This window comes from Salvia splendens, chromosome 11, assembly GCF_004379255.2.
Source record: "Salvia splendens isolate huo1 chromosome 11, SspV2, whole genome shotgun sequence".
Classification (NCBI taxonomy): Eukaryota; Viridiplantae; Streptophyta; class Magnoliopsida; order Lamiales; family Lamiaceae; genus Salvia; species Salvia splendens.
Window position 1 is genome coordinate 19,946,544 of NC_056042.1, and position 27,460 is coordinate 19,974,003.

Here is a 27,460-nt window from a genome sequence, read left to right on the forward strand (position 1 = left end):
CTCGGGAAATTCATTAAGGACTTCATAGCCGGGAGAGCCCAGAAGGATGTCAAGATTATGGTGGAAGGAATAGCGTCAGCAATAGTGCAAGAGAAGTTACCACCCAAGAGAGCCGATCCAGGTATGTTCACTTTGCCTATAGCTATAGGAGATGTGAAGGTCAAACATGCAATGTGTGATTTGGGGGCGTCCATAAATGTTATGCCATTGTCTATCTATAACCGATTGAAGGGAGTTAGATTGTCTAATACTAGGGTGTTGATCCAACTGGCTGATAGGTCATGCATAAGTCCTGAGGGAGTTTTAGAAAACGTGTTAGTAAGAGTGCATGATTTTACCTATCCTGCTGATTTTTATGTGATCAAAATGAGTGAGCATGAAGCTAGGGAATCTAGTGGAGTGTTGTTAGGAAGGCCATTTTTTAGAACGGCTAAGACAATAGTAGACATGGCCGAGGGGACAATTTGCATTGATTTCCATGGAGAGAAATTTACTTTTGATATCAATGAAGCCATGAAGAAACCGATTGATTCTGAAAATTTGTGTTATGTTGACGTGATTGACCCCCTTGTCCAAGATTTTCTTGAGACCGAACTATTGCAGGAGAAACTCCAAGCATTAGATGTTTATGAGCAGGCTGACGTCGAAGCCGCTGCATGGTGTGAAATGATCAGTAGCCAAGGGTTGACTGATGAAGAAATAGAAGTAGCAATCAAGGAATTCTGTCAGAAATCGGAGTTCACTGGAGCCGCAGGGGTTCAGCTACCAGCCAGTATAGAAGAACCATCGAAGGGAGGTTTAGAAAAAGAAGGAGAGATTGAGAAAAACCCTCTACCCGAAGACACACTTCCACCTCAAGTTGAGCTGAAGAAGTTGCCACCAAATTTGAAGTATGCCTTCCTTGGAGAAGAGAACTCTTATCCAGTGATCATCAGTAGCAGCCTCACGAAAGAACAAGAGGCTAGGCTACTGACCGTGCTGAGCAAGAACAAGAAGGCAATTGGATGGAGTCTTACAGATTTAGTGGGGATTAGCCCCGACGTCTGCATGCACCACATTAGGTTGGAGGAAGGAGCAAAGGCACATCGAGATGCTCAAAGGAAGGTAAACCCTAACATGCGAGAAGAGATATTGAAGGAGATCTTGAAGTTGTTGTCGCTAGGGATTATCTATTCAGTACCGGATAGTGAGTGGGTCAGCCCGATCCACATGGTCCCAAAGAAGTCGGGCATCCAAGTAGTTCAGAATGAGAGGAATGAACTGATCCCAACGAGGTTAGTCACGGGTTGGCGAATGTGCATCGATTACCGTAAGCTGAACAATGCGACCAGGAAGGACCATTTTCCCCTGCCGTTCACGACCAAATGTTGGAGAGATTAGCTGGGAAGAAGTTTTTCTGTTTTCTAGATGGGTACAGCGGGTATTTCCAAATTTACGTAGATCCTGAGGACCAGGACAAGACTACTTTCACTTGCCCGTTTGGAACCTATGCATACCGTCGCATGCCCTTCGGCCTGTGCAACGCTCCAGGTACGTTTCAACGATGTATGATGAGCATATTTTCTGATTTGATTGAGGATTGCATAGAGATATTCATGGACGATTTTACGGTTTACGGAGACTCGTTCGACTCTTGCCTTCACCATTTAGATATAGTTTTGGAGAGATGTCAAGCAAAGAGTTTGGTTTTGAACTTCGAAAAGTGCCATTTTATAGTCGCCGAAGGGATAGTTTTAGGACACGCGGTCTCAGAGAGAGGTATCCAAGTGGATCGAGCCAAGGTAGATGTTATATCCAAATTACCATTCCCTACTGATCAGAAGGGAATAAGGGGTTTTCTGGGGCACGCCGGATTTTATCGAAGATTTATCAAGGATTTCTCCAAGATCGCCCAGCCCCTTACTAGATTACTTCAGAATGACGTGGAATTCATCTTTGATGAGCAATGCAAGGCTGCTTTCAACCTTCTCAAGGAAAAGTTGATATCCGCACCTATCATAAGGGCTCCTGACTGGAACCATCCGTTCGAAGTAATGTGCGACGCCAGCGATTTTGCGGTAGGAGCCGTGCTGGGTCAGAAGATCGACGGGAAGAGGTACGTAATTTTTTATGCGTCCAAGACTTTAAATCAAGCCCAGCGGAATTACGATACCACTGAAAAGGAGATGCTGGCAGTGGTGTATTCTTTCGAGAAGTTCAGGCCATATTTGTTGGGATCTAAGGTCATAGTGTATACTGACCATGCGGCGATTAAGTATCTGATTGCCAAGAAGGAATCCAAACCACGCTTAATCCGATGGGTACTCTTGCTACAAGAATTTGACTGGGAGGTAGAAGATAAGCGAGGAGTCGAGAACAAAGTGGCGGACCATTTGAGCAGAATAGTGCAAGATGGAAACGGTGACGAAGTGCATGATAAATTTCCAGAGGAACATTTGTGTGAGGTGATTTTGTGCCCAGAAAAATTGATTGGGAAGAAGTGTTCAAGCTTACTGGTCAGAATGATACAGCAAAAGGAAAAGAGAAGGTAGGGCAAGAGCCTTGGTACGCAGACCTGGCCAACTACCTGGTAACTGGAGAGCTTCCAGAAGTGCCAAGTGTTACCAAAGCCCAAAGAATGAAGATCAAGAGTGAAGCGAAATACTACTTTTGGGACGACCCCTATTTGTGGAGGATAGGGTCCGATCAAGTGATAAGGAGGTGCATTCCTGACTGGGATCAGCAGGATGTTTTGACCCACTGCCATTCGTTAGCATGCGGAGGACATTTCGGGTCCAAGAAGACGGCTAGGAAGATTTTGGATAGCGGCTTTTATTGGCCAACCTTCAACAAAGATGCGTACGAGTTTTGCAGAAGTTGTGAGCGTTGCCAACTGACCGGTGGAATATCTGCCCTGGATGAAATGCCACAGGTACCCGTAATAGTTTGCGAGTTATTCGACATATGGGGAATGGATTTCATGGGGCCTTTCCCTTCATCCTATGGGAATCTGTATATCCTAGTTGCTGTAGACTTCATCTCCAAATGGGTGGAAGCCAAGGCCACAGGCACGTGTGAAGCCAAGGAAGTGGCCAAATTCTTAAAGAGTCATATCTTCAGCCGATTCGGTGTGCCCAGGGCGATCATATCCGATCAAGGTACACACTTCTGTAATCGCACAATTGAAGCTTTAATGAAGAAATACGGTGTGCACCATAGACTATCCAGCCCTTACCATCCGCAAGCAAATGGTCAAGCAGAAATCTCTAACCGCGAAATAAAGAAAATTTTGGAGAAGACGGTGAACACTTCTAGGAAGGATTGGAGTGTAAGGTTAGAGGATGCTCTCTGGGCGTATCGAATAGCCTACAAGACTCCCATAGGCATGTCCCCTTACCGGATTGTCTTTGGAAAGATGTGCCATTTACCAGTTGGAATCGAGCATCGAGCATACTGGGCAGTACAGAAAGTGAATATGGATGCTACAGCCTGTGAAGAGGAAAGGAAGCTGCAACTGCAGGAGCTTGAGGAACTTAGATTGGAGTCATTCGATTCCGCCATGTGGTACAAAGAACGAACTAAATTATGGCATGATCGAAATCTGAGGACTAAGGAGCTCCATGTTGGCCAGAAAGTACTACTCTTCCAGTCAAGATTGAAGCTTATGCCAGGAAAACTCAAGTCCAAATGGACAGGACCTTACATCATAACTGCACTCCGGTCCAACGGGGCAATAGAAATTTCAGGGAGTTTTTCTAACTCTGAACCTTTCATAGTAAATGGACATAGGTTGAAAATATTCAGGGATAATAGCGAGGTGGGTGTAGTGGATGAAATTCCACTACAGCCACTTACATCGGTTTCATACTGATCAGTAAGATAGGAATTTGGAATTCCGCGCGGCCAGTTTCCCTTTGAGAATAGTATGCATATACTGGCCAAGTTGAATTCCAAATTACCTAAGAAAGTTGTAAATATTGTAAATACGTAATTAATATTTGCACGCTAGATAATTCCTAAAAATCCATAAAATATTTTCGGGCCTTAATTTTAATTTGAAGTGCGCATTGACCAAAGGATTGCTTATCTGGTGCAATTTCAAAATGTTATTTAAGTGCCCATTTAAATTAGTCTCCTTTTTTAGGCAAGTAGGGGAGGAATTATGGAAAGGACGAAAATTTGAATTAAAGCTTGTGCAGCTTTTGCAGGGTGACAGCAAGAGAAATGGCGCGTGAGCAGAGGGAAAAGACGCGCGGACCAATCAGAGGCCAGCAACCTCAACCGCCCTTCCCGTCTGAAACCTCGCGACCGGCTACCCCTGATAACCGGTTACAACCACCTGCAACTGCTCTCTCTCACCCGAATTAAACTTACCGTCCCAACACTTTTCCCTCACAAACCCTCATTTTCAATTCAAGAAATCCTTGTCCATCTCTCTCGCGGAAACATCATTCTCAACCCTCAACCCTACCTTTTCACCACTAAATCGCAGATTTCCACTCATGGGGAAGAAAGCTTTCGCCCAGAAAATCAAACCGCGCCGCCAAGAAACCCAGGAGGCACAACCACAGCAAAATCCATCGCCACCAGCACCGACCGCTCAGCCACCACCTATGATTTCCATGGATGCCATGATGGCATTTCTTCGTCAACAGGACCCTACTCGGGACTGGACGGCGGCATTGACTGGTTTTGATCAAATGGGGGGCGTAGGAACCACACCCAGTGAACTCCCGCCTGCGCCGGACAGTCATGCAGCAGATTCAGTGCCGAATTCGGCAGAGCTCAACGCTATCACCGCACATTACGACTCCGACTCTGAGGAGCGTACGAAAAAGTCGAGTCAAGGCAAGACAACTCCGGAGGGGAGCGAAGGAACAGAGAAAACGCCCGAAGCGGAGCCGGTAGTTCAAGAAGTGAGAAGGCCGAAAATAGATTTGAATGAATCGGCCAGAAAACAAGGCCTAATGACAGACGAAGAATTTGACTCGATTCTGAACAGGGTCAACCCAGAGAGAAGAGGAACACTGCACCCATGGCTTGAGGGTCTAGACCTCGGCATTGGGTAGGCCAGTAGGAAACAGGGGAGGAAGCCACAATCAGGGACAACAATTACCGAAGGCCGAGCCTTTCACACGTTGGTTAGGAGGGGAAGAGAGAAGGCACCGAGTAACGAAAAAGAGCCAGTAGATCACCCGAAGCTTAGAAGTAGGGGATGGTAGAATGCCAGGTAGGAGAGGAGGCAACAGGCATTCCTCAACGAAACCACTGAACCAGAACCGGTTGGTGGCACCTACCGGTAGTGAAGCCCAAGCCCAATAAAGGCGGGACACTATCGGTGGTGAACTGATGAAAGCCAGACCCAAGGCCAGCCTCGCCCACAAATCCCGCGGAGAATTTAGCCATAGATGCTTGGGAATGAAGTGGGCAGCTAAGTAGGGCGAAGCCGAAACACAGAGGCAGATCCCGTGGAAATCTTGAGTGAAGAGGAGAGGACCACTCCCGAAAGTAGAGAACGACAAAGCTGAGGAGGAAGCCAGTGGTACCAGATAGAAAGAAAAAGGAAAGGAAAAGCCGTTGTGAAGAACAAGCCGGAGTACCAAAAACCGCAGTACCGTGAACACAGGCATCGTGATCACTGAGGCTGACCAGAGGACCCCATCAAACCGGCAAACACAGAGTGACAGTGAATATGAGATCAGTGAAGAATCTGAATCCGATAGCGATATGACCATGGAAGATGAGGAGTACAAGGAAGCAGCAACTCCCTAACGATCATCGGGAACTATTGCATCCACCTGCAGAAACCACTCCGATATAAACGTGGACGGTGGAGCTCACAGATGACGTGGTGGAGGGGATGATGCAATTTTTTTGACTCCAAGGGAGCTCCAATCCATCTATCGCACCAAGAACGCAAAAGCGCAAGAAGGTTAAGTGTGGAAAGGTAATCATCTCCCCTCGTTAGATGAATGAAGGTTCGGGAATCGTTTCTCGCCCTTTTCCACGAATTGGGTTTTGAATGGCTGTTAAGGAATGAGAATTTGAATGTTCCGGTCGATTTGGCCAAAGAATTTTTCGCGACCTTTCGATTCAATGGTCACAACGGATTTGGATGTAGAGTGCATCAGTTTCAGAGTATTTGGAGGAGCGATTAGGATGAATTGATTGAATGGACTGTTCGGCTAGGGATATGCAGTTTGGAGGAGGCCATAGGGCCGAGTGGGGAGATAGGGAGCGGGGGGATTCCCCGCAGGCATGTGGACTTTGAGCCCCAGGTAGCTTTGGAAGAGCTACTCACCCGGGGCAGGACAGTTCAGTCCACTATCTCCGATCTATCCATCTCAACGATCCTAATCTACGCTCTGGTTCAACTCTTCTTGGGTTACAACCTTTTAGGACAGTCAAACTCGGCAGTCCGGACATCGATGACGGAATTGTATCTTATGTGGTGTGCCAAGAGAGGCAAGAAGTTGCACTTAGGGTTCTGGACTGCATACACATGTCACCTCATCGCTACCCACCCAGCACGGAATATTTCCCTCTGCCATATATTGGGAATCTTTGTGAGAAACAACGTCACCGTTTCAGAGGACAAAGACTTAACCCCCTTGACGATGGTGGACGCCCCAGGATTGTTTGATACCCCCCTATTCGTCCGGACGAATGCGGTATACATGAGGCAAGGCGTGCCACACTTCTACGCGATGAGGGAGAGGAAGCTACACCCACTGCTCGGTTGGCAGCAGCTCATGAAGCACCGGCACACGACCAGAGACAAGAGGGGATGGAAAAAGCTGTGGAGAAGATAGCGGAGGGAAGCAGACAGATAAGGGCAGAAATGATCGGATTGGCATCGGACCAGGAACAGCGTCAAGCCAGAATGGAGAAGGAAATGGATGAAGTAGAGAGGAGAATAAGCAATTGAAAGCAGAGATGGTCAAGCTAGCGGCAGTGATGGAAAGGATGTTGGAGAGATCTGCAGAGCAGAAGACAGAAGATTGGCTCAAAGCAAGACGCTATGGAGACGTTAGTGACTACTTGGGAGAGGAAAACCATCGATTGATCACGGAGATGGGCGGATGGCATCCGTGATAGATGTGTTGTTGGAAGAAGTGACCAGCCGGAGGAAGAAAACAAGCTACAGGAACAAGCGGCCATGGAGGCCAGGACGATGAGACCCACCACCAGAGACAATGATAGACGAGCCAGCGAGAGAAGAGAACGCCGAGGTGCCGGCAGCAGCCGAGGAACCGGCGAAGGAGAGTGAGGATCACACTGGAACGGAAGAGGAACGGAAGAGGAACCCCTGGAAAAGCAGCCTACACCACCTGCCCCACGGAGGAGCAGGAGACTTCGCTAAGACCACCCCCATCTGACCAGTTAGTTTTTTTTTCTTTTTATTCTCATTTTTAGCTTCGTTTGTTTTAATGTGTTTTGTGTGTCTAGGTAGTATAATTTCTGTTTGTGCGCAAACCCCGTCATAACACTTAGCCTATTCTATAGTCTAAGTGTGAGAAGTTAAGGGTTTGTCTTTTGGCGCATGTGTTGTGTTTTCTGTTTTCGTAAGCATGATTGACTCACACTTAGTCCGTTGCACGGCCTAAGTGTGAGGAGTTTTGTATATATATGTGTTTTGTTGGTTGCTGTTTAGGTTTTCAAAATCTCACACTTAGCCTATTCCATAGTCTAAGTGTGAGAAGTTTTAGTTTTAATTTGTTGTTTTTGTCTGTTTGTCTATGTGTCCATCATACTGGCCATTACCTTTTCCACTTCACAGCCCTATCTGAGGGCAGACACTTGTGAAGTGGGAGGGGGGACGCAATGACCAGTATGATGAGTATGTGTATATGTGTAGTTTTGTGTTCGTGCTGTGTTAGTGTCCTGTGTTTAGTTTTTTTTTTTTTATTTTGTGTGTTGATTGGGCTTAAAACTCAACCGTCTTGAGCTGACGGTGAAGGGAACTGAGGGAGATAAGACGTGCTGGAAAACCGAAAACCCTCCCTAGTACCTCCTAGTCAGGATAGATGATGTGAGTATGAGAGAAAAGCCCATACTTAGAGCAAGCGCGAAAGCCCTCTTAAAATGTGAGTTATAAGCTTTAAGTGGAACCACTTTCCACATATATGGAAAAGAAAGAGAGGCTGCCACAAATTGCCTAGGATGAAGTGACCACGGTAGCAAAGACTGAAGGCAGTAGGAAACCCCCCATCTGAAAAAAAAAAAAAAAAAAAAAAACCACCTTAGAACCTTTTTTCTAACTCTTTTACCCAGATAAATACCCCTAGCCACTGGGACTGTGTGTGTGCAAAGCGTGAGGCGAATGAAGCCTACTGGCCAGAAAGATGTACAAGAAAGCAGACTCCAGCTGGGCAAGAAGGTTCGGAAGAAAATCGACCAGGGAGTTATCCCGGGTCCACAAAAAGAAAAAAAAAGGGAGAGAAGAGAAGGAATAAGGGTGGCGAAGCCACAAAAAAAAAAAAAAAAAAAGAAGGTGAAGAAAAATGGTCAGAAACTTGACCACAAAAAAAAAGAGAAGGAATAAGGGTGGCAAAGCCACAAGATGATACTGAACAGTTGGAGACCCAGCCAGAAGCGCCAGCTAAAAAGCAACTGATCAAAAGCCTACAGCACACAGTTCTCCCGCAATTAATAAAATAGAAATTTTGAAAACTTAGAGCCTTAGGAACATCTACCCCAAAACGCTGCAAACCCAATAGCCCCATTACAAGCCTTTAAGTCCTTCAGTAGCTGCACGTGAGATCTAAGTCCGAAGCAAGTGTGGTTGAGCATATTGAGAGAATGCGGTCCTAAACATTCCTGGTGAGGTATGAGAGAGACGAGTGAATCTAGTGTTTGGCCGAGAGTTTGGGCGATCTTGACAACGGATGTACTGACCAGGGAGGAATGAGGGGGGGTGGCGAAGGGAGTTCAAGCTTGTCTAAGGCCGGATTGTGCACCAGATCCCGAGGTAAGGGATGGTTGAAAATATAGCCCAAATCTTTGTGTTTGTGTGTTTGTGTGTCTTTTTCTGTGTTTGCCCAAGTGTTTTTCTTTGCGTCGAGTCTAGTTTAGGTAGAGTCGGTCAGGGGAGTAACCAGGCTAGAATTCGACTTATTCGTTTTTGTTTGTTCTTCACGCTTGAGGACAAGCATGTGGTAAGTGTGAGCAGTTTGATAAGTCGTATTCTAGGCCTAGGTTACTGGTCAGTATGATGTGCGTAATTGAATTATATCTGCAAAAACTAGTTGCTTAAGCGTGCAGGGTAAGCATTCTAGCCAGTAGGCAGAGTTTCAGACACTTCAAGTGAAAAGGGCGTCAGGACGATTACGTACTGACCAGTATACATGCAAATATGGCTCGAGATGGAGAAGGAGGATAGCTGGGACTGCTCAATCACAATTAAGGGCAAAGAAGTCTGTTAGATGTGATGTGTCGTTGTTTTTCCATGATACCACGACAGATATAAGAACCATCTTTCTTAATAAACGCAATTGTTCATTTAAAAGAATCGAAATATTCCATCAAAAACTAATTTTATAACTGAAATTAAATTTCTTGTCTAAAAGAAGGTTCAACAACATTTCTTCAAAAAAAAATCTATCACTACTAAAACACAAATAAATGTCTCCCACTGCTACGGCCGCCACTTTTGTAGCGTCGCCCAGCTGGACCTCGATCTCACGATCACGTAGCCGTCTTGTCACCTGCATTAAGTCAGGATCAAAACAAATATGATCAGTGGCTCCACTGTTAATAACCCAAGTGCAAGTAGACTTCGAAGCCAAACATGACTCGACTACTAAAGCTTGGTGCATACCTGTAGCTTTGCCCTTTTTATGACAATCTGGCTTCCAATGCCCCTTCTCTCCGCACTTGAAACACTTCCCCGTGGGATTCTTGTTTGCCCTCTTCTTCTTCTTTCCCTTAGCTATCTTGGCCGGTCCTGAGTTCGGTGCCTACCTTTTTCCTGCACTAGGCTTGAAGCCAGAGGAACGAGGCGCCGAAGTCATCATGGCCGCCTTAGGCTGGACCATAAGGTCCTCTGCCGCCATATTCAAAGTATGAACTGATCAACTGGGCGGACGAATGGATCAAGGAGAAGGAGTCAAATTTGTTGGGCAAACGGCTCAAGTCAGATGACATGGCATGCAGCAGGAGCACCCGACTAGGAGATTGAGCGTCACACAAGAAAGATCGCCTAAACCAAGGGCAAGACAGACCTTTCAGAAGATGGTTGCCATAGGGATCAAGACCTCACGCCTTCCTATAAATGAAAATAGAGAAGGTGGAAGGAGAAAGCTTCCAAGCCCGTGACACTCAACATACTGCAGCTCTCTCCTGGGCTGAAATGGGAGCTCCCAACACTCCAACTCTAAAAATCCGTCACATACACACTTGGTTCCTAGTTTAGTTTAGTTTAGCAGTGGTTTGGTGTTGATTATGTGATACGCTCGGATTTTGCACGGTTTTAAGACCTTCGTTTGGTCCATTTTTTATGTCAAAGTTGCATTACATGTCCATTATTTGCATATTTTTATCTATTTTGGTATCATGACATGTTTTGTGAGAAATGTGCATATTTAAGCCTAAAAAGGGAGTTAAAAATCAAACTTGGAAATCTGGAGTTGTTCTGCATGTCCAGCGGTCCGCTGCAACACTGCCGGCGACCGCTGACGCTCAACGATCGCTAAGTCAGTAGCGGCCCGCTCTGAGAATATTGTGCATGAAGTCAATATACGCTCAGCGACCGCTGGAGGATGTGTGGCGACCGCTACCGAGAGTCCAGAGAGTTACTGGATGATGGCTAACGACTGCTGAAACAAGTGCAGCGGCCCGCCAGCCAAGAGACAGAAGCCTCGGACCAACCCACAGCGACCGCTTGTCAAGGTGCAGCGGCCTGCTGGGAAATAGCGGCGAGCAGAATTTGTCCTACTTTCTCTCCTAGATTTACCATATTTTGCAACTTTTTTCCTTATATGATGAAGGGCGTTTTTCCCCGATAAATAACCCCCAAATCTTCATCAAAAAAGGAGATCTTCTATTTGCCAAATATTTCCAGAGCTTAAAAGTTAGAGTGCTTCATTGTGAAAGGAGTTTAAGAAGGAATCAAGATCATCAAGGCTGCAAGGATTCAACAATTAGGTTTTTTTGCTTTAGTTCTTAGGTTTTTATTGTCTTCCCTTCAATCTATGTTTTTAGCTTATTCAATCCCGTGTAACTAAACTCATAGGATTCTAGAGATTTTTAGTAACTTTTATTAGTTTATACAATTCCTATTTCTATTTTACATATGTTTGTTCTTATTTTTTTTTCTTCCTTGAGTTAATGGATAATGCTTCACGCTTGAGTGACACATTCAGTGATGATTTAATATAACTTGCTACATAATTGTGAGAGGAGGTTGGCGAGTTAGATCCACTTAATAGACATTACAATTAGCTTCCTTTAAAACGGCACTGTTAATTGAGAGTGAAGACTTTTTAAAGGTCTCAGGAGCTTTTAGGAGTTATGTATTTAGGATTGACAATCCTAATGTTTGTAATCAACGTTTGTATCGCATGAGCATAAACTAGGTTACTCGTTTTTATTAAAGTAAGAACTGTGATAGGGTATTATAGTTGGAATTTGTATAACCATAATTGTCAAAGCACATCCCTAAAATTCTCTTATCTCTATACTTTTATCTCCGTGATTTATTTGCAATTAGTTGTTTCTTTGCTTTCGAAAGTTCTTTGTTTTTAAAATTTCCTAAAACATTTTGTTTTCCAAATAGTAATTGAGTTTTAGTAGAAGATAGACAGTTTGTGTTTGTTTTCCCCGTGATCGATATCTGGTACTAACCTTTAATCATACTATTCCTACTCTATATACTTGCAGGTATTTATAGTGCTAATAAAAAGTGCATCATTTTGTTACTTCTATCTTTTGGTTCTGTAATTCCGCTTCGAGAATAAGCGATCAAACAATTTCTGTTTTGTTTTGTTCACTTTTAGTTTACGTTTGATGTCGCAGACTATAGATGTTTTGATTCAGTACCTTTAGTTTAATCATCTTGGTTCACGTTTAAAGCTTGTTTACCATGCATGAGCTCTCTGATCTATGTTTGATTTCCGATTAATGATGCATATCATAGCTCAAATGTTTCACTACTGTCAATTTTTTTGGATCTGATTTGTTGTCTATGAATCCTCCTTGATTGCGAAGAAATAGTGGATGGAATGTGTTAGGATGTTTAGATCTGGTTATTTGCAGTATGGTAAGCTAGATCTGAGAATGTTTACGTTGATTGAAGATACGATCATGTCTGATTTGTTTCGGTAGGCGTAGATCTGAAGTTTAGTTTCGAATTCTGCATGAGTATTAGTAGGTCAGTTCGTCTACGTGTTCACAGTAGTCTTTTTCTGCTTGGATTTGGAGTTATGTGTTAGTTTTGTGAGTTTGTTCCTTCATGCTAAGTTCGTTATGATGAAATTCTCTGCAGATCTGATTTACTCTGTTCCTTGATTTGGTTGTTTGATGAAGATGAGTTTGTTAGTAAAGTTTTGCTTTATCGTACATTTTGCAGCTTTCTGACACCAATTTACTTTTATTCTGTTTGCCTATTTCAGGAAACCGTTGTACAAGTTCACAGATTCGAATGAGTTGATCAGTTTGCTTAGTAAATCTCTCAGTTGTCACACCCGTAGTAACCTCAACTTAACCCACTTTAGTAAAGCGTGGCAGCAGCCATTCCCAACTTGTCTCGCAACAAATGTAGAACACGCCTCTCTGTGAGTTTCGATCCTTACTTCCCTTTACTGAATAGTAGTACTATGGGTTAAGGTTTAGAAACAACTCTTGAGTTCCTTCATCTGCACACCAGATGAGTCGAAAATAAGTTAAGTTGATCAGTTTAATTGCTCAGTGGATCATTTCACAGAAACAACTCTTGAGTTCCTTCATCTGCACACCAGATGAGTCGAAAATAAGTTAAGTTGATCAGTTTAATTGCTCAGTGGATCATTTCACAGGTATCTGCAGTGAAATCATTTGTCGATCAGTTTGGATTTCCGCCTTGATCAATCCACAACGACAGGAACACAACAACAAGAACGCTGCGTTTCACGGACTCTACCATGGAAGCCGAATATGTGGCCACTTCGGAGGCCGTAAAGGAGGTTGTATGGCTCAAAAACTTCCTTTTGGACTTAGGTGTGGTTACGAATCTGCCCAAGTGCATCACCATTTATTGTGACAATTCTGGTGCTGTGGCAAACTCAAAAGAACCACGGGCTCACAAAGTGAGCAAACACATAGAGAGGAAGTATCATATCATTAGAGATATAGTGCATAGAGGAGACGTACAAGTGGTCAAGATTGTGTCAGAGAACAACCTGCAGATCATTTTACAAAGGCATTGGCGGTGAAACCGTTCGAGCACCATGTTGAAGGGATGAGAGTTCGACTCGTTCAAGACCTCAACTCACTTTCAGTATAAGTGGGAGAATTAGAAGTAGTGCACAATATTTTTTGTATACTCGAAAGCTGGTTTGAGTATATGTGGGAGATTGTTAGAGTTTGTATACTAGAAATCATCTTTCAAGTGATTGAATACTGTAAAAACTCTTATTTTATTTTCCAAGGAATGAAACAGATTATTTTTGTCATAATGTTGTTATGTTTTACATTTAATAGATGTTAATTGCATGTTTAAATGTATAAGTAACTTAACAAAGTCTAAGTCTTTGTTTTAGTAGACCGGTTGTGGGCTTTGTCCACTTTAAGGTAACAGAGTCAGTTCTAAACAAAGAAAAATAAGAATTTCACAACCCAGATAGGCCTAGACTAACTATCGTGAAAGGTTTCAATGTCAGTCCGCATATTTCTAAGTCTTGCTGAAATAAGATGACATTGGTGTTGTATAGCACTGAATTGGATCTAATAGCGAGACAAGTCTTTATGCTATCTACTGAAAGATGAGGTCTTGATAATTATTTACTCATTAATCAATGTACGTTAGCATTGAGCATACGGTATTGATTATGCACTACTTTGACTTACCAAATGGTGTGGATTTTCCACAACACAATAATCCTGGTATATTGGGTAGTGGTGATTAATATCTAGCGGTGCTAGGATTGCTATTATATTGAATCGTGCGCGAGGTGAATCTCGTTAATAACGTCCTCAAGAGGAGCTCGAAACAAGGCTTTATTATTCAGAACCTAACTAGTTAGAGTTTGATTACTCTATGAATAATAAATAAGCGTTTCATTCTAAGTCTACTCTTGGAATTAATAAGAAATTAATTAATTAAGTTCATAGCAGACACTAATTAATTAATGGACGTTTCTATCTTAAGCGCGGGAAATAAACGACAAACAATGGAAACCCGGATTACTTATAATTTCGAATTTGGATGGACAGTGCAGTATTACTTCTGTAGTGGCTGCTCGTAATACTCCAATATAAGCTTGTATTAAATTGTAGGTTCAATTTAATTAGTAAAAAGCTAATTGGGGGAGACCATATCCAAAACCTTCCATAGATCCCTGACTGAGCCCAATATAAATAGGAGAATAAAGGAGAGAGAAAATACACTTATTTTCATAATTTTCATCCCCCTCTCCTACACTGTGAGGGACGATTTTTTCCTTCAGCTCTCCTCCGTGAGATAGAATTTCTGTCTTCTTTATTTAAGTCCTAGTATTCTGGTGAGATCAGCCCATACTGATATCAGCATACAGTCCGGGAACCAGTAAGCAGATCTATGGTTTAGTACTCAAGATCTTCACGTGGAGAAGGCGCAAGCTATCTTCGATTCTTTGGGGAATCCTCAAGGTAAAATGGCTAATCTGTATAAAAGCATGTTTTAGGTTTCAATTACACTTATAGCATGATTTAATTCAAGTTATGAGCATGATACATGTGATAATTGCGTGAATAGATTTTGTCTAAATAATCTGCTAAATAAATCAGAATTATTATGTAATTGATTTATGTGTGCTTTCGCTGCCAACCCCTTCACACCCTGGGGAGAAACGGACCCTAGCTCGAGTCGTGGGAACTTTTAACTGGCCTGGATTACGCCATAACATTTGCGAGTATGTTGCTACTTGCTTACGCTGTCCATAGACCAAGTACACGCATGACAAACCAAAATGGCTAATTCAACCCCTCCCGATTTCGGGTATTGTCCAGGAAACTGCTTTGATGCATTTCATAGTGGGGTTGCCATCATCATTGGGATATACTGCTATTGTGTTGTGGTGGACCGACTTTTCAAATATGCACATTTTGGGGCGTTGAAAACACGGTTCGATGCCCCGCGAGTTGCCAAAATATTTGTTGACACGGTCGTCAAGCTCAATGGATTTTCTGGCTAAGCTATTGTCGGATCGCGACCCCATGTTTATGAGTGACTTCTAGAATGAGCTATTGTCCTTGACCGACACAAGGCTACAATTTACAACAACTTATCATCCCCAAACGGATGACCAATCTGCGGTCAGTATGTTAGAAATTTGGGCTTCCATGTGACTAATTTAATGTGTATGGCTATCTTTCATATGCCCAATTAAAGTGATCTAATAAAGATTAAAGTTAGGGCTAAAGTGTATTTATTTGTTATGGAAATAAGTGTAGATAACATAAGGGATTTTCTATTTGTTGATGGACCAAATAGAAAATAAATGGTCTTATATTTATATAAATATAAGAGATAGGGGTATGGTCCCCACACGAAAAAAAAACGATTTGATATCTTTGTACTCCCTGTACAAACTATTGTGAATAACGTCTATGATCGTTTGAAAGATCCATAACCGCTACAAAGCAATTCCCCGTTCAATTTAATATAGATTAAGGTATGCTTCCGTAATTCTATATGGATTAAGGTACGCTTCCGTTCTACAGTTTTTATTCATTATCTGTTGTTCTTGGTTAATCATCATAGAGAGCTTTATGTAATTGTTCACTTAATTATTTCAACAAAAGCCACTCTATTGATGATTCTCTCATAATTAGAGAAAGGAGAATTAGGATTTCTTGTCCTTATTTTGTCATTTGAATCCATAAAATCTGGGGTTTGGATTTTGTGTATTTGTTTAACTATTTGGATGACGAATAGATAATTCAGTTCAGTTCGAAGTATTTTTTTGATTATAGCTTGTCAGAGAAATACATCTGTTTAATAAATTGAATTGTTCATGTCTTATTTGGTTACGGTGAGTTCATGAATAATTAAGGTTTTATAAATATTTTGGTTATATGGATGTATTTAGTATTTACGGTCGCCGCAACTTAATGAATATTGATTTGGGTATGAATGTATAGTTCATGTTATCACGCATAATTGAGTATGCATTTGAAATGTGAATTGTTGATTCAACTCATTACATGCATGTTTGAATGATGATTATGAATTCTTATTACTTGTTTATGTATTAACCGTAAACAATTGCTAATGAATTGAATTTTGTGATTCTTGATATGCACGTTGACCGAGATGGAGGAATCAGTTATGGGCTGATCGAGTTGGTTTGGTTTTACGTTTAGAATAAAGTCCAATTTTGGTCCCTCATATTTGCCCTAAAATTCTTTTTGTTGTCATACATTAAGTTTGTGACTTTTTAGTCCCTCACATATTATTTTGGTACCTTTTGGTCCCAAACATTTTGTTTTGGTCCAAAATAACTATTTTCTGTTAAAATTAACAGTCAAAATGTTTGATCGATTTAATAACTTAATTACTCCCTCCGTCCCTGAAAGTTTGTCCCATTTTTCCATTTCCGTCCGTCCCACAAAATTTGTCCCATTTTACTTTTTACCTTTTTGGTAGTGGACCACATATTCCTTTAACTCATTGCTACTCACATTTTATTATAAACTAATATATAAAACTAGAACCAACATTCCACCAACTTTTTCAACTCACTTTTCATTACATTTCTTAAAACCCGTGTCAGGTCAAAATGAGACAATATTTGGGGGGACAGAGAAAGTATAATTTAGGACTAAAGTCCAATTTTGGTCCCGTATATTTTTCATAAAATTCTTTTTAGGTCCCATACATTAAGTTTGTGACCTTGTTTGGGACTAAAATGTACCAAAATAATATGTTAGGAACCAAAAGATCACAAAGTTAATGTATGAGACCAAAAAGAATATTAAGGCAAATGTGAGGGACCAAAATTGGACTTTAGTATTATCCACAAATTGTTGTGGTCATAATTATGGTAATGAATTTACTGTGATCGAGAATTCAATTTTGGTAATGATTTCATAGTGACCGAGAATTCACTTTGCATATTTTGGTGAATTCATAAAATCTATGATTTTTGTTGTGGAATATTTGGTTGTTTGGATATTGTTCCTGGCTGTTTATGGTCGTTGATTTTTATCTTGGAAATATCAAAATTCAGATTTAGTTTTTTTTGTCAAGTTTTTGTGAAAAAATTGAATTTGGAAAATTATATGGAATTCCATTAGGAGTTAGCATTTGTTGGGAAGTTACTGGACTAGCCGTCATGATTCAGTGACTTGCTGAGTTTGGAAGGTACGCGAACCCAGCGACTCGCTAGATAGTCACTTTATTCCAGAAAATTATCGTTGACTTCCTAGTAGCGTCTGTATTCTGTTTTAAACTTTTAGATTCAAATTTTTGGGTGCATCTCATGTTCCTATATTGATGTGTGTGTTTTAATGTGAATATTAGTCGGCCCAAAGGAAGATCAATATTGGGCACGAGATACACACATACCTTCGGTGAAAATGCGTGACAATTATTCAGTTTTGTGTAAGTAGGGTCATACCAAAAGATGGACACTGCTTGACATGATTTTATTGTCAGTGTTTGGTCACTGCAAAGAGATTACCACTTATAAATTCACATGACGGTCAAAAGACTTAATGTGAATGTTATGCTCGGTACCTCGAGATGCTTTACTAATGTTCAAGGTAGATTAGTCGAAGCAAGACGTTGCAAAAGTAACCTCTCTTTCTAGACTTATTTATCGTGAATGTTGGGACAGTGATGTTTGTGTGTATTTTAATGATGATATTAGTCGGCCAAAGAAAGATTAATATTTGGCACGAGATACACATATACCTGTGGTGATAAATGAATGACAATATGGGATGGAAGAATGTGTAGATAGAGAGAATGATAGGAGGATGAAGATTATGAATTAGGCTAAGAGGAATTTATAGGTTGGAAAAAGGTTTATTTATGATCATTTTCGTGGCCTTCAATAAATAGGGGAGATTTGGGCAATAGTTTATTTTCTTCCCTGAATTTTCGTCTTAATTTCCATCAGGTTTGACTGCACTGCGCAATGTTCGTAGAATTGTCATAACATTCACCACAGAACTCTGATTGAGACGTGCAAGATATTCACACGAAGCCCTTTGTAAGACGAAGAGAATAGTATGCAATAATCACTAATTGGACTTCAACACAGCCAGGAAACTCGGTTTGAACTGAGGCTACTGCATTTTGGCCTTTTTATTTTTTTATCTTTTTCTATCATTTATCAACAAACACATCAAAAATACCAAATGTATAATATATGCAATTATATGCAATTTTAGAACATAATTTGCATGATTAACATTTAAAAAAATAAAATATATTCCTTAAAAACATGCAAAATCTATGTTTGTCAACTGTCCGAAGACTTTGTATGAATGTTGTGCTGGTACCTCGAGATCCGAAGACTTTGTATGAATGTTGTGCCGGTACCTCGAGATGTTACCTTCTTATTTGAATTTTATTATGTGAGTCTGAAAATTATTTCGGTTTTGTTCTCTGTGTAGTTATGATGTTTGCTTCTACAGTTTCATCCAAAATAAACAATATATCAATGTTAAATGGGTCAAATTTTAAGGATTGGAAAGATAATACTCTGATTACTCTGGACTGCATAGATCTGGATTACGTGCTAAGGACTGCGCAATTGCTTCTCGTATGGATAATAGTACTCTACTACTCTTGATCAAAGGAGAAACTATGAGAAGTGAAAAATGCTTGAATCGCGTAAGTCTAGTGCTCTCACTTTATAGCATCCTAGAAACCTTACGAGGCATTACATATGAGAATATTACTAAGGCCATCAAATATCTTGCCAAAATTTTAAAAGATCTAAAGAATAATACTCCCTCCGTTCTAATAAATATGAAACATTTGGTTTCCATCACGGGATTTTATACCGTGTTGTTTTATGAGTTAATGAAGAGAGAGTAAAGTAAGATAGAGGAAAAAGTAGAGATAATGTTGTTCCTATTTTAGAAAATGTTTTATTTTTAGTGTGATAATTAAAAAAGGAAAACGTTTCATTTTAAATGGGATAGATGGATCATAAGTTATTAGAATTTTAGTAAATGGAATGTCACGCTAAAGGAAAAAACTTCTCATTTCACAAGTCTAACTAGCTGTATATATGGGTGTTTGTACATCTCTAAGACTGAGAAATGGAATTCAAGAAATTAAAGGGTATACATAAATTTTGGAGTCACAATGGAGAGGCCCAATTCATCTTCTCCTCTTCCTTTCATATGGCAGCCCGATATACATTCCAACTCCCAACTCCACGAGTCTTTCACAAAAGCGGAAAAATCTCCAACAAAAACGTATGTACATTTATTTTCATTGCCAGTATCCAAGTTACTCCACAATTCCACCACAGTTGATCAACTCTAAAGAAATCGAGAGTTAGAGAAGTGAGTGAGCAAAGAGTTTGTTTTGGTTTCTTCTTTTCAAAAGACAATTTTCCAGCCTCAGGTAATCACCAATCCACTGCTTTTATTAAAATAATCATCATCTAATAGACAATTTTCGGAAGCAGCAGGGACAGCGACGATGGCGGGTGGCTAAGGCACGGTATTTTGGGGGAGAATTTGAGAGACACTCGATTTGGCAGTTTCTGCGTTGGAGAGAGCGGGGGGAATTAGATGAGAGGATGAGGAACATGCAACCGGCGACGGTGGAGTGGGCCAGGAAGGGATGTGTGATGGAGAAGACGAACGTGTAAAGATTAATTGAAAAAATTGAGCTTTGGGTTGAAGAATTTAAATTTGTGTTGGGCTAGAATTAAATAAATACTGATTGGATTCATCTTTTACTTGTTGGAGTTATTAAATCAATTCCCGTTTGAGTAAATAATTCTCGAATTGATTCTTTTACTCAAATAAATTATTGGAACGGATAGGACTAATCTTTTACTAAATCCTACTTCCTCCGTCCACACTAGTTGAGACCGGGGATTTTAAAAAAATCAATATAAAGTGGATGAAAAAAGTTAATCTAATGTGGATTCTACTTTTATATACTAGTATTAGTTTTATAATAAAATATGAGTGGAATGAGTTTAGTGGAAACGTGATCGGCGTATTGTTAGTATAGAATATAGTTCACGCTATAAGAGAGAAAAAATTTACCTAAAATGAAAAATAATTATTTTTGTAAGACAGAACCAAAATTATTATAAAAAAAACTATTTTTTAGGAGGGAGGGAGGAGTAGCAAATAACCTAGTAGTTAAATATTTAATTATAAATAAATTTCAACAAAATTATAAATCAACTTTATTTAACTATCGCCATTAATATCCATTCCTACTGTTTTTCTTAACTCTGAATATTCAAATTTAGAATTACAATTCAAAGTATTAGAAGTGCTACAATTTTCAGAATACTTAAAAGTTGAAAGTTAGCATATCAAATTTTTGTTTATATATTGTATTTTCTTGTAGCTCATTTTCTTCTAATGTGGACAAAAATAGGAGAGAATGGATTTCGTGATTAGGCAATAAGTAATTGGTTCAGTGCTAGCTCGACATGTTCGATTATACATGTGTGGCGAAGAAAAGATCACGCGTCGCCCAATCAACAAGTTGCACCAAATATCAAGGAATAGTCCTCTTCATTTTTCACTAGAGATCAACATCTCCACTTGTATAAATTCATAATTTTGGTTTCTTACCTCTTTAATGGAAGAAAAACTAAACAAACTGAGGCTGTATGGAAATGAGGCAAGCCCTTTTGTTCGTAGAGTAATATGGGCTCTCAAACTCAAAGGTGTTCGTCCAAGAAGATCTTTCCAACAAGAGTCCTTCCCTTCTGCACTACAATCCCATCCACAAGACTGTTCCGGTGCTCTTCCACGGCGGAAAGCCCATCACTGAGTCGGCTGTGATACTCGAATACATCGAGGAAACATGGCGTGACCCCACACTCTTGCTCCCCGAGCATCCTTACGAGAGAGCCACGGCTCGTTTCTGTTAGCCAATTACTGATTTCTATACCGAAATCACATTCTAGATTCGTATTAATTCAACCATAACATGTACCACATCAAAGAGATGATTTACCAACCTCCGTCCATAGCTTTTATTTGATGTAGGGTGGAATTCCACGAGTTGATATTTCCCCTAAAAGCTGCGGTTGATATTGTCGTCTCTTTGGCCTATACTTTTCGGATTCTTTCGATGGAGAAGAATCTGATATATTTATGACTTTTCTATATACTCTAATATGTGTGTATTCTGCAGATTATTTTGCATATCAATCTGTAGAATCTGATAGCATATATATACAAGTAACTCACCCTTTCGTTAAAGGTTATGTCCGTTCGCTCGCACCTTTTCATATATACACATTAGATTTATCCTACAGCTTTTCCTACAGCTTTTAATATTCTACACACATTAATATACACATATTTATATCATCTATGTAAGGCAAGAGAAGAGGGTTATCAATACACCCGATTCTAATTCTTTAATCAAAACTGATCCATCACGGTATCGTCTTTTATATTAGAATCCAACTGATATGTTTAAACTTGATCTTTACTATTAAACCAATATCTACATAGGTCACATATAGGAATAAATATTCCTACATTCTCCCAATTGACCTTTGTAGCTTTCAATAGTTTAATTACTTTTCTGCGCACTTTACCATCAAGTTCATATATCCTTTAAATACCTATAAAGTTAGACTTGATTGAATCATGGTGGTCACACAATCATTTAGTCGACATGATTCCTTCCATGTATCACAAATCAATTCTAACTTTATATGAATAAACATTTCATTGGGATGAACTTTAATTCTCAATACAATATATGTTATCTAAACAACCATACTGTATACAAACTTTAATGATAACATATAAACAAGCAGAAACATAACTTTTATTGAATTCACAAGAGTGTTTTTATAATACATGAGCACACAACTAAAATAGCAAGGCTTTATCTATAATACCTATACGCTCTACATGGCCAATAAACATGTTGGGTGGTAGTCCTTTAGTTAACGGATCCGCTACCATCATATCCGTCCTAATATGCTCAAAGTACACTCTTTGTTTCTGCACTTCTTCTTTAACAGATAAGTATTTTAACTCCATGTGTTTAGCCCCTTTCGAGTACTTATCGTTCTTTGAGAAGAAGACAGCTGTGGAATTATCACAATAAATTTTCAGCGGTCTAGTTATAGAGTCGACAATTCTAAGTCCTGAAATGAAGTTCCACAACCACAATCCGTGAACAGTGGCCTCAAAGCAAGCCACAAATTCGGCTTCCATAGTGGAAGTAGCAATGACAGACTGCTTTCCACTTTTCCATGATACTGCTCCCTCTGCTAAAAGAAACAAATAACCAAACGTTGAATTTCTACTATCAACGCACCCGGCATAGTCTGAATCTGAATATCCAATGACCTCTAGATGATCAGATCTTCTATACGTAAGCATGTGCTCTTTGGTGCCTTGCAAGTACCTAAGGACTTTCTTTGCAGCCTTCCAGTGGTCCATACCGGGATTACATTGATATCGACCCAACATACCAACCGCGAAGGTGATATCTGGTCGAGTACATGTTTGAACATAGTTCAAACTCCCAACCACTGATGCATAGGGAATTTTTTCCATCTCCTTGCGCTCCAATTCATTTTTCGGACATTGCATTTTACTGAACTTGTCTCCCTTCTGAATTGGAGCAATTCCTGCGGAGCATTTGTCCATTCTATATCTCTCTAAGACTTTATTGATATAACCTTTATGAGACAAACTTAATAATCCTTTTGATCTATCCCGAAATATTTCTATCCTGATCACATAAGATGCCTCACCCATATCCTGTTAGGATTGGTATACTGAAAAGCATATATCGAGCAAGTTGCACGGATAGAATTGCTTGTATACAATAAACTCTACAATCCACTTTTAACTCAAGGCGAGAAGAATTAATTTTATTGCATTGATGTTTGTTTGTGCATTTATAAGATGTATCTCAAACATTTAAATGTATAAGAAGCAAATAAGTCTAATTCTTCTACACAGTAGACTGGCCGTGAACAACATTCACAGAAGGTGACGCAGTCGGTCTTTTGTAGAATAGAAATAGAATTTCACAACCCAGATAGGCTTTGGCTACCTATCGTGAAAGGTTGCAGTGTCAGTCTGCATGTTTCCTTACCTTAGGAAATAAACGACACTGGTGTGGTATAGCACTGAAGGATCTAACAGTTGAGATAAGTCTTTCTTGCTATTTACTGAAAGGCGAGGTCTCGGTGATTGTTATTTCTTAATCGTTGTTGACATAACATTGAGCATACGATATTGATTATGCACTACTTTGATTTATCAAATGGTGCGGATTTTTCGCAATCCAAGAATCCTGGTATCTTGGGTAGTGGTGATCAATGTCTAGAGGTGCTAGTATTGTTATTGCAATGAATCGTGTCCTGGGTGAGTCCAGTTTGATAATATCCTCAAGAGGTGATCGAAAAATGTTTTATTATTCAGAAACCCGGCCGGTTGGAATTTATTCCAGAATAATAAATAAAGATTTTGAACTAGACAACTCTTGGAAAAAGATATTAATTAATTAAAGTCAAATAGCAGACTTAAATTAATTAATGGATATTTATATTTTAAACACGGGAAATAATAAATTAAAGAGATAAAGCCTGGATTACTCGTAATTTGGGATTGGACGGGTAGTCAATATTATTTTACTGTAGTGGGTGATAATAATATTCTGTCGAACTTGTATTAAATTGGAGCTCAATTTAATTAGTAAAAGTCCAACAGGTTTGGCCCAAGTCCAACCTTCATGGATCTCTAATCTGGCCCATCATAACTCTATATAAAAGGAGATTAGAAAGGAGATTCAATGAGAATTAAGAGTTGATTTTCGTGCTCCCCTCTGGGAGTGGACGAAAAAATCGGTTTTTGACAAAACTGATATTCTGTCTCCTTTCTAATCAAGTCCTTTTTGATTCTGACAAGCTTTGCCCACCCAAAGGTCATTATCTGAGTTCGGGATACAGATTAGAAGATTCGTGGTTGAGTACAAAGATCATCACGTGGAGAAGGCGCAAGCAATCGTCGATTCTTTGGAGAATCAGATCGGTAATCCTAAACCGTAGAATATCATGAATTAGGATTTTAATTCCTTAAGCATGATTTTTGTGCGTTCTTGTATGCAATTCAATGTTTAACATGTGAATCAATTAATCCCATAATCGGTCAAATAGATCCATATGTATGATTTATTTGTGAATGCATGACTTCCGCTGTGCAAGGGGCAACAAACCCCAGCAATTGGTATCAGAGCCAATTTTTGGCGCTGATTATGTGGATTAATTTCATGTTAGGTGATTTGCTTGAATGCATGTTTTCTTCGCTGTGTTTTTTGTGTTTAGTTTTAATTGAATGAACGAATAACACGAAGCAACGAAGAAGGTGAGGTCTCATGACGGCAATACGATATATGATTTTCTCCTTTACTGGAGTAGTGATCATTCGGTGGAAACTAATTCTCAGAATAAAGTAATTATTGAGCGTTGATTAAATAATGTAATGATTGCTTGGATTGGATGAGTTTTTCTTTATATATTGCCATTACGTCTCAATCAATCGTGAGTTGGTTACTTCGAATTTATCTTCTCGGAACCATTCGATTGATGTGTATGATCGCGATGTGTGGCCATACCCACGAGTTGGAAAAGCTACGGACTAGGGCAGTTTGGGGGGCAGGAAAAGAAGCCTCATTCCAGCCAAGAGCCGCCCAAGAAACTCATCAGGCAGTCCGAGCAGTAGCGACGCAACAGCGGTGTCTCCGTGCAGCAGCAGCGTTGAGTGGGAGCAGCGACGGCAGGCTGGCCAAGCTGTGTCGGCAGCCCAAGCTCTCGAGCTGGGCAGTTTGCGCGACGCAGAACAACAGCGGTTGTGATGCGAGTGGGAGACCTTCGTGGGCAGTTCCCGGACTCGTGTTCCATCGCTTCGCATAGCTCAACGTATAACCGCTTTCCAAATTAGTTAGGGTTTCCCAAACCCTAGAATTAATTTTGAATATTTTCAAGATATAATTTAAAATAAGATTTGACATATCTTAAATGGATTATCTAAAATTTAATTTTAATTAAATTATGGGTTAGTTGAAATTTATCCTTATTTTATGGATTTGGATAGATATCCTGATAAATCCTAGATAAACTTGGATATTAACAATTAATTTATTTTCTTTTGTCTTATGGATTTATATAGATTAATTTTTATGAAAGTGAATCCTAGATAGACTAGATAAATAATTAATTAACTTTGGATTTTATCCTTATTTTATGGATTTAGATATATTTAATTATATCTAGAGAAATCCTAGATAAATTTGGATGAATAATTAAATTTATTTCTGTCATATGGATTTAGATAGATTTTATTCTATCTTGTTGAATCATTGATTGACTAAGATAAATATTAATTAAGTTTATCCATATCTTGTAGATATTGATAGATCTATATCTATCTAGAATATATCTTAGTAGATTTGGATAATTAAAATCCATATTTATCTTTATCTTGTGTATATTTATAGCACTAATTCTATTTAGAAAATATCCTAGTAGATTTAGATAATTAAATGTATCTCTATCTTATAGATATTGATAGATTTATATCTATCTAGAATATATCTTAGAAGATTTAGATAATTATTAATCCAGTATTGTAATTATCTTTTGGATTTAAGATAGATTTAGTTCTATCTAGTTAAATCATAGTTGAATTAATTAATATTAATTCTAGTTTATCATAATTTTATGGATATAAATAGATTTATTTCTATTTCGAAAATATCCTAGATAAATTTGGATAAAGATAATACAAGATAATCTTAATCTAATTGGATTTTGATAAAGTTAATTTTATCTAGAATAAATCATAATAGATATGATATATTCTAGTTTCTTATTCTAAATAATTTAAGATTTTCTTAAATCTTAGAGTGATTGGATTTTATCTTATGGATTTGGATAGATTTGTTTCTATCCTGAAATATCCTAGCATGATTTTGATAATGATAATCCAAGATCAGTTTTATCTTGAATTTAAGGATTTGATTTTATTCTTATAAAATCTAGAATAATCCCAAAAAGGATTTAGATAGATTCAACTCTATCTAGATAAATCCTAAATTAATTTGGATAGTCATTATTCAAGATAAATTTATCAAATCCGAAATTCATATTTTGGATAAGATAAGGAATTAATTGTTTATTTAAATCTCCCTAGATTTATTAAATAATTTTAATAATTATCCAGTGTGATTAATTACCATGAAGTAAATGGACTTATCTATTTATTTGGTGTTAATATGTTTTAAGTGGATTATCTGCCTTATCTGTTTGTGTGATAATTATGCAAAAACCATGTTTAAAATGACTAAGCGATAATTACAACAGTGTGTTGTATATGGTCTCCATAAATTGGTCTATATATGAAGCAGTTTCTAATATTATTGCGACCCACCTTAGTGGGAGCAATAATCCTACGAAATAGCAAGTTCATAAGATTAGACTTCTTTATAGTAGGTTGCTTAAACTAGAAGCTTGTTTCTAATATTATCGCAACCCACCCTAGTGGAAGCCATAATCATACGAAATTGCAAGTTCGTATGTTTAAGCATACTTATAAGATAGCTATGGAATTTTGTTAGTAGCGTACGACCTTCCCTAGAAGGAGTATCAAAACAGAAATGAAATTCCTAGATGCAAATATTTATGGTAAATGCTTAGGCAATATTTGGCGGCCATGCCACCTTAGTGGTCTCTGGACTATCCGTCGGTATTGTGACCAAGAAATTGTTGGAATCCGAATTTGTATGACCTCCCTAGAGGCGTACTTATTTTTGTTTTGACAGTTGCGAGATACATACATTGTTTTGTGGTTGTTTACAATTATGTATCAAGCATAGTATGTGATAAATAGTTTTATTTCTTCTCAGCCAAAATTCTTAATAATGTCTGCGAACCTTAAAGAAATCAAACTCGAAGGCCAAAATTATGTAGATTAGAAATATAAAATGGATAAGATTCTCATTGCTGAAAACTTAAAGTTTGTATTCACCAATTCATGTCTTCTATTTCCTTGACAAAATTCTATAAAGAAAGTTTAAAAATGCATTTAATGCATGTGCCTGACAAGTTTTTGA

General features: G+C 39.2%; 1 protein-coding gene and 1 long non-coding RNA gene across 2 annotated transcripts; one reads left to right on the forward strand and one right to left on the reverse strand.

Annotated features, from left to right (window-relative positions):
- The first annotated feature begins 19,360 nt into the window (after positions 1-19,360).
- Positions 19,361-20,099, forward strand: LOC121755109. Its single transcript, XR_006040626.1, has 2 exons — positions 19,361-19,741; positions 19,806-20,099. It is a non-coding gene; the product is annotated as an uncharacterized LOC121755109 (long non-coding RNA).
- Positions 20,100-22,200: 2,101 nt separating this feature from the next.
- On the reverse strand, positions 22,201-22,989 carry LOC121754556 (secreted RxLR effector protein 161-like). The gene has a single exon (XM_042149896.1). It carries the CDS (start codon positions 22,987-22,989, stop codon positions 22,201-22,203), a length of 789 nt encoding a protein of 262 aa, XP_042005830.1.
- Positions 22,990-27,460: the final 4,471 nt, after the last annotated feature.

Bases quoted from the DNA above. Each gene is read 5' to 3' on its own strand.
- LOC121754556 (XM_042149896.1), bottom strand. From the start codon at position 22,989: ATGGACAAATGCTCCGCAGGAATTGCTCCAATTCAGAAGGGAGACAAG.